The sequence below is a fragment of the Parasteatoda tepidariorum genome, chromosome 3, assembly GCF_043381705.1.
Source record: "Parasteatoda tepidariorum isolate YZ-2023 chromosome 3, CAS_Ptep_4.0, whole genome shotgun sequence".
Taxonomy (NCBI): domain Eukaryota; kingdom Metazoa; phylum Arthropoda; class Arachnida; order Araneae; family Theridiidae; genus Parasteatoda; species Parasteatoda tepidariorum.
The window spans coordinates 35,593,493-35,602,124 of record NC_092206.1 but is presented as its reverse complement, the minus strand read 5'-3'; the positions used below and the strand labels follow the sequence as shown (position 1 = coordinate 35,602,124).

At 27.8% G+C, this 8,632-nt stretch overlaps 1 protein-coding gene across 2 annotated transcripts; it reads right to left on the bottom strand.

The window, feature by feature from the left end:
* Positions 1-5,572: 5,572 nt before the first annotated feature.
* Positions 5,573-8,585, bottom strand: LOC107452457 (RNA polymerase III subunit K). 2 transcript variants are annotated; one of them, XM_071178488.1, is made up of 2 exons: positions 8,456-8,585; positions 5,573-6,134 (listed from the first exon to the last, which is right to left on the bottom strand). In XM_071178488.1, exon 2 carries the CDS (start codon positions 5,986-5,988, stop codon positions 5,668-5,670), a length of 321 nt encoding a protein of 106 aa, XP_071034589.1. In that variant the 5' UTR covers positions 5,989-6,134; positions 8,456-8,585; the 3' UTR covers positions 5,573-5,667. The 2 variants fall into 2 exon arrangements, with proteins under 2 accessions (XP_071034589.1, XP_015924425.1); XM_016068939.3 differs by lacking the exon at positions 8,456-8,585 and adding an exon at positions 7,019-7,094.
* Positions 8,586-8,632: the final 47 nt, after the last annotated feature.

Here is an 8,632-nt window from a genome sequence, read left to right as displayed (position 1 = left end):
TTTTTCTTTTTTGTGATTGTATTCAAAGAAATAACATCTTTCCATCCAATAGATAGAGGGTAAAAATTTGTATTTAAGATGATCTATATGGGTGATTTGTTAGACAGTGCGATTTTCAAGTGAGGTAAAACATGATTAAAAAAAATTTTAACACCAATTATTAATAAAATCAATTAGAAAAATAATTTTACTGTTTCTTCTGAGAGAATTACTGATGAATGAATACTTTCAAAATAAAATGAGACAGTATTAAATCATTCAAATTAACCATCAATTGTTCAAAATATTAGCAAAAAAAAATTTTTGTTTCTCTGATTGGCTATTTAATATAAACAAAATTTTCCAACACATTCTAAAAAATAAAAAAAAATTTTAATTTTTAATTGTATTTCTGGAAGAAGAAAAAATTTATTTACTGAAAATATAATTGAAGTTCACTGTAACACGGTTTGGGTCTGAATAGTTTATTCTTAAAACCATTTTGATAGAGGGTTAAAAGAGAAGATTCTGTAATAACACATTTTACAAGTTTAATTATTGGTTTCAAACTAATGTCACTAATCGTGTGTGTGAAACTTTTAAGTGGTAAGAAAAAGTGATTCCATGATTTTTGACTCTGAAATATAAAATGGAAGATTTAATCGTAAATAAAAATATCTTAATCATTCTATGAAAAGAGCCCCAAGGATTAACAATTTGCCTATTTAACTAGGAATTTTCTCTTCAAAACAATTTCCGTGTTATGGGTTTCGTGACATTTTGACTAAATGCTAAGAAAAAAAGATGTATTGCCTATATAAACTCAGATATCTAATTCATTTCTGCCCAACTTATATTTGCCATGATGAATTTTCTCAATCTGTGTCTTTTTTTTTTTTAATGCTCATCCTTATATATATATTTTTTTTGTACTTATTTTAAGTCTGAAAGAGATTAAGTTCAAAGAACTTATATTTTCAAAATATAAAAACATAATTTTAGAGAGCTTAGAATATTGCTACAAAATATTTGAGTTAAGTCCTATTTTGTTAAATACAAAGCCAAATGCCTAGTACATTCTTTCCAATCCTGTTGCTAAGGTTACAGCTGTTTAGCATTCAGCAAAATTTTAGCGCTTCTTGTAATCTATTTTAGTAAAATATAGAAATATTAAACAATTTCAGGATTTGAACCCTGTGTAGTATGCCTTCTATTGTTAACAGGTGAAGAAGAAAAAAATTAACATTCTGTTATTGTACAAACAATTATTTATTTTTCTTTGATATATCTATGTTAGTTTTTGAAATCTAGAAGGAAGAAAAACAGGTTAAAAAAAAATTCTTTATCCAACATTTTAAACAAGCGTATTTACACATCACTGCTTGGTATAGGAAACAACAAAAAAAAGTACCAACTGAAATTAAACCTATTTGTATATTTCTCTTGGTATTTTTTGTGAATTTTTTTTCTTTATTTAATTTTTTGATTATAAGTTTAGTCATTCAATTTGTGCTAAATATTTAATTTATTTTATATGGTCTTTTAAAAAAATGAATAATCCATTTATGACATTTAAAGAGAATAATAAATAATTTAAAATATTTGAATTATTCATTAATTTAAAATGTTTTACTAATAAATCACATTTAATTTTCAATCCTTAACTTTCTTATTTAAAATTTTCCTTTGTAATTTTTTTTTTTAAATATTACTTTAGTACTTAACTGAAAGCATGCTGATTTAGTCAAAAATTATCACCTTTCAATTAAGGCATTGCTATTTCAAAAATGAGAAAATTTGGAATGAGCATTCTATGTCATGAAATTCTGTAATCGTGCATTCTTTGTCATGAAATTCTGTAACCCTGTATTTTTAACTGCTTTCTCTATCAAAGTAGTCAAAATTATTACAATTCCCAACTGTTAGTTTAATTTGAACCCAAAGCTTATATAAAATCTAAATATTAAAATAAGAAAATTAAAAGAAAAAAAATTTGATTTAAAAATTCACCCAATCTTGTTGTTTTTTAAAAATATCCTTCCTTTTTCCATAGGAAATTTATTGAAAATATACCAGGGGGTCAGGAGTTCTGTTGCTATTGATACTTGGTAAAAGCCAAATGAAACATGAATGAACAGTATGAGTGCCACTAAAAAAAGCTTTTAATAGAACTTATTTTTAAATCAATGATCTTAGCATAGTTGTGTTTAGCAGAATTTGTCAGAAATTTATAGCTCACTTTCCTTGAGAATGGTCCACAATATCAATAACTTAATTACTTTTTCAAAAAAATACATTTATTGTTTTTGATCTATAAATTTAATATTTTAAAAAAGTAATCCTAATTTAACTTTCTCTGCATTTCAAACTGTTGGCGGGAAAATACAAACTCGTGCACATTTAGATTTAAAAATACAAATTTTGTTTACAGAAGAAGATCATTGTTGTGTGACATCAATACTAGATCATTTTGCAGATTTAAAAAAAAAAATGACTATTTCATAAAAAGTAAAAAAATCTTTTTACGTACGTAAACAGAAAATAATTGTTAACATTATTTTGGAAGCTTAATTTAAAAAAACAAACTGAAAAATAAATATTAATTGGAGAATAGAATTCAGTCCATTAATCTTTTCTCAAGACTGATTTCAGTCTTGAGAAAGTGAAGAACCCAAAAAGTGAAGATTAATTTGAAATAATATATTTTTACTTCATTAAATCTTAGTATCAACCACAAATTTAAATAAAAAATGTCCAATAGCACTTAATGCTTGTTGATGTCGAGTAGGAAGTGTTTTCTTTTCACCAATAAATTCTATTAAATTGAAATATATGTATGTAGCTCTTAATGTAGTGTTGCAGTAAATGTTTTAGCATTTAATGTATTTTGAAAACTTAAAAGCTTATTTAGTAAAGCATTTAATGAGGACATACTTTTTTTAAGCTAAAAAAAAGACAATTATTGAGAAAATGTAATGATACTCCTAATTTTTCATGCTGTAAAATTTTAAACATCTAATATTAAGTACCTTTATTCTATTACTTTAAAAAAAATGGGACACAGTGTAAGATGCTGTACCTTATCATAAAATTACCTTAAATATTTTTAAAACTCTTTTTATTTCATTTCTGTTTGAAGCAAGTTAAAACTAAACAGCATGTACAGTTACACAATGTAATTTTATAATTTGAAATCAAAGCAGTGTTAATGATTATTTTTAAATAGAAATAACACAAGTGGTGTACAGAATTCCAGAAAATAATAAGCGTAGTTAGCACATCAGTTGGAAAGGTTTGGCCATCTCTGATACAAGATATTAATACAGAATGTTATGATATGAAAATGTATTTATAAATGTGTACTAAAAATTAAAACTTTGTTAATCTACCATGATTTTTTTTTTACTAATGTAAAATTGTATTTGAAAAAAAAAAAAAAAAAAGTTTGGTCCCACCCAATGCCACAACATAGAAATGCTTGAGCCAGATAGGAATGACAAGTTCCAGAGTTGTGTGTCCAAGCACATTGCTTGTCCTTTATTTATTTATTAGTATTATGAAAACTTTGAAAAAAAATTCTTTTGGGTTTTCTCTATAGGAAAGAATAGGCAAAGTAACCATCTAAATTTTCATTCCTTTCTTATAGCTGATAACTATGTGAAAAGACAGTTGATTAGGATTTTAGTCAAGTGGCTACATTTTTATGTTTCAAAAACCTCCTGTTTTTTTTTTCATTTGTCTAATTTTATGTAGGAAATTATTTTTTTAAACTTAAGCATTGATTATTAAGTTTTTTTTTTAAAAAAAAAAATCAAATATATGAGGAAGAGTAAAAAAGTTCTTGGAATTCAATTTCAAATTATTTAAAAATAGAGCAATAATTTTAACTCTATTGGCCATCAATTTACTTTCCTCCTGCATCCACACACTTCTCATAGCGTCCAAATAAGTGTTCAAAACACTCCTGGGATCCATTCTCTGAGAGGTCCTCAAATTCCTTTGTAGCATTTTCTATCCCCTTATCTATATCCACAAAACTGTGTCCTTTCATTTTCATCCATGGAAACAAGTAAAAATCCACTGGTGTTAGGTCAGGAGAATAAGGAGGGTGTTCCAGAGTGGTAACTCTGTGTCTGACAAGGTACTTTTTCATAATATGGTGGAGAATTGTCATGTAAAAAAAACCTATCATTTGCTGCCCATTTTTGTCTGATTGTATCCCATAGTAGTTTAAGGATTTCCGTGTAAAGTTCTTTGTTGTCCTTCAGGAATAAATTCATAGGGAATGGCAGCTTAATAATCGAAAAACACCTCCGACATCCCTTGACTTTTGTCCAAGCAAAATTTTTCTACCTGATGTTTTGTCTGAGGGTCATAAAGAAAGCACCATGTATCATCACCTGTAATGATTGGAACACATGTAATGAAGCAGATCATCTGCGATGGTTGTGCAACCTCCACAAAAATACTTATTGTGGGTAGAGTAGTTACTGACCATGTCAACCTTCATCTATGAAAAGGTACCCCGACATAGAGTCGAGTTAACATGTCTTATATACTAGTGAATTGTACTTGTAATTTTGTAGTAGTAGATACGCTACACTTATCCCACTTGTACACAGCTGTTTTTTTCATGGCATCCTTTCATGATTTTTTTACGCATCTCGAGTATCTCAGACAGGCCCGTAGCCAGGGGGGGGGGACCGTCGGGACAAATCCCCCCCCCCGAAATTCTGGGATTCAAACTTTTTAGTCTTTCTTTAAGCCTCTCAGTAAAAAGAAAAACAAAAACTGTCGAATAAAACCTTTTATTAAGCATATTTCGGGATATTCTGGTTTGTCCTAAGAAAGTAATCAAAAAATTTTCTTCAAATCCCCGTCGCATGTCTTTGTAAACTTTGTTTACAAATTGATTATAATTATTATGTAATATTAATTGAAAAATAACTATTATGTAATATTTTTTAATTACTAGTTTAACTTTCGCAAACAACAGAAGAAACAATATTTGTTACTGTGTTTTCCCCCTACATTGCATGTCAGAAACTGTCCTTGCTTCTTACCATATCCCCCCCCCCCCGAAAAAATATCCTGGCTACGGTCTTGATCTCAGAAAGAGATCTCTTAAGCAAAATTTGATGTTTACCTGCTGTTCTACATTTCTAAGTCTGATGAATGAAAAATTCACTTTGTCAGAAATGATCTGTAGCTACCACCAGCAGTATTAAAAATGACTTCCAGATGGCTGCATGTTTTCATCTAAAAAATATATTTCCCCTTCAACAAACACTAGCATAAATATAGGCAACCATTCCCGGCAATTTTTTACTATTTTTTTACATATATTTAAACTAAATGAAATGTTCTTTAAAATGTCTTTTCATATATTCGAGAACTCCCACTTTCAAGTTTTTCTCACAAAATTTGCTACCAAGTATTTTGTATATTTACATTCATACCAATGTGCTTTAGGTAATCCATTATGTTGGCAAGGATAAAATAAAATAATTTTTAAAATAAAACCAGGCAAAGTTTTATAATAGGTGTAACTTTAAAAAATGTAATGTTGGGTCTCTAAAATAAAATTGTAACATTTAATAACAGACACGAGGTTTTTGTTTTTATTAAACAATATGTACATATTTGAGAAAAAATATCATATTTGAATAAAAATAATAAAGACTAATTTTATTCTTTCCATCGATGAGCACAATCTACACACTTATAGAATGTTGTCATTGGTTCATCAGCAGAACGAGTCTGTATTTGAAGAAAATAAGCTTTCGGATGACCACATTTTGGACAATTTTCTTCAGTAGTTTCCACATTTTCCCATGCTTTAGCACCACCCAAGACATCATCTACTTCTTTAAGTTTAGGATACAAGCGACTACTCAAACGCTTTCGTACAATGTAGTTGTATGGGCAACTTCCACACACCATCCGAAAGTTATCCTTCCTTTCTTCAGCGGTCAATATATTTCCACAAGTAGGACAGAACATCAACATTTTCAAACAAGTTTGATGTAAATAAGTTCAAACTAATTTGATGACCACAATCAGGATCTGTGTAAGGCTGAACACTTTGCCCAAAAATAAATCTAATGAACAACTGGTTCTCTAAGGGTGATCTTTCTTTCTACTAAACACATAACCTGCAATAAAAACAAAATTTTCTTACACATAATGCTTTGTATAGTACAAAATAGAGTAAAAATGGGAAGTTCTTTAACATAGAACCAGTGGAATGTGCTCTGAATCTTTTAAGTTGTAAACATTGAAGATATTTTTGTATCAGTAGCTGTTTACACCATCTACAATCATCAAGGTGCAAATTTTTTAATTGATTTTTAAATTGCAAAAATCTTTTTAAAAAAATACATAGAGATTTGCCCAGGAATGACACCCTCTAAGTTGATCCCCTTATGTGATATTTTAGTTTTTCGCGAGCCACACTTTGGAAATTGCTTTTTGATGTCGGTACTGATACAGAAATCTCTCTGTCACTAATAATACAAAAAAACATAAAGCAAACTTTTATAAAAGTTTGATTCAAAACAAAATATAACTATTAAATTTTACAATTAATTTGATGTAGGTACCGACATGGAATTCTCCTCTAAGCAGTCACAATGAAATAAACTTTTTAAAATTATAATTCGTAATTTCTGCTTACTGTCATAGTCTTTTAATTATTAAAAACATTGTTTCTTAATGTTTAAAATGATTCTACTTGAAGAAAAACAAACTTCATGGTGCATAGTTAAAAATTTAACTACCGTATTGATTAAACCAATTTACCTTAATTGTGCAAATCGTATTCTAACTTTCCCAATGCTTATTTTATGTGAATTATTTTACAGAAAAGTTACAACAAAAAATGCAATTGGTAAGCGCTATACCTATAACATTTCTATTGCAAATATAAGTTCTTTTATTTACACATTCTACTCCAAATTATTTGATTACACACAGAAAGAGAAAAAGGATAGCTGCTCTTTCAGGTGTGTAAAGTTTTTTTTTAAAACAAAATACTTACAATGGCAGTTTAGACAATTGAATCATCCACTGAAAATTTCAAAAAAATTATTTAATTATATTTAAGGCAGGGACAGAAGCATTAATAAACATATCATTTCGAATTTAATCATTTTGCTGAAGCAAGTAAATTCTCCATTTTATTAATGTATCTAATTTTTTTTATTTATTCAAATAAAAAATAAAACAGAATTTACTGTTTTTCATTGGTTACTTTGTCACTTGCATCTGCAAAATATTATTACCCATACATTTACGACTCATATCTATTCAACAAGACATTCAAATTAAAAAAATATATATTAATTTTAATAGTACATTAGTTACATTTTATAATCAGGAAATAAAGACAAAGTCGTAGAATTAAGTTTTTATAAATAGTACAAAAAAATTTTTTTTATGTAAGTGGATGTAATAATAATATGAAGTAACTAAGCATACTTTTATATGTATAGCAAACAAAAGTGTACTATAATATATTAATAAATTATAAGCTCACATGAGTATACTGCTTGTAATTGAAAACAACAAGTGTTTCAGGATGGATTTTGAGTAAAAAGGGGCTTGATAACTATTTTCATTCTATTGCTATGAACGTTAAAATCGAATTTTAAAAAAATTATAAAAAATATTTATTTTTTAAAAGTTATTACTTTTGCAATTGTAGCTTATTATTTAAAAAAAAGCCAAATACATAAAAATCTCAATTTTGATTTTTTTTTGTTGCTACATTGATTTTTCAATTGCACAGCAGTTTTTCTTTTTCATCAAGTATGGCAGTGTTTCCCAAAGTGTGTTACGCGTACCCCCAGGGGTACAGGAACAATTTAACCGGGGTACGCGTTCTGTTGCAACAAACGAAAATTTCAAAATTTTTTACTTAAAAACAAAGCTAGCCATGAAATGTTACGATGACTTATTTTTCTATAGGCTATTTTTTGCAGAGTTAATAATTAGTGGTGTCAACAACCAGTTGTGATTTTTAACTTTGGTGAAATTTTTTTATAGTAAAAATAAAGATATTTTTTAAAAAAATATATCTATTTTTTATGAGTGGTACACAGCGTTACGAAAAATTTAGAGAGGGTACACAGAAGTCATAAGTTTGGGAAACACTGAAGTGTAGGATTAAAAAGGTACCTACATTTTATATCTTGAAACAGTAAAAGAATAGTCTAATTTTTATTAGAGATGATTAATTAATTGTGATAACAGGTGTCTAGTATTAGTACAGTAGTAACATGCTTTGTACAGCACCCAAAAATGGAATGAAATCAAAAATAATGTTATTTAGAAAGATTATAAGAAAATTAGTGCAATAAAAAATATACAATTAAACACTAGCCAATAACTATTATAAAATAGGAGGGGGGAAATAGTAAATTTGAACAGCAATTTAGTATATTTAAACTAATAAATAACAACGAAAAATACTTACATAAAAATTTAGAACACATAATATATAATAGGAAATTTAAAAGATATTTATTTAACGCCAAACAAAGAGTACATTTTAGTGGAAAAGTGTAACAGATAACTACATCAGAATAACTACATCAGAATACAACGATTTTGACTGCCTCTTTCTGTCGGAACAAAGTTCGGCTAAATTAAC

Coding starts and splice junctions, on each gene's coding strand:
- LOC107452457 (XM_071178488.1), bottom strand. CDS start 5,988: ATGTTGATGTTCTGTCCTACTTGTGGAAATATATTGACCGCTGAAGAA.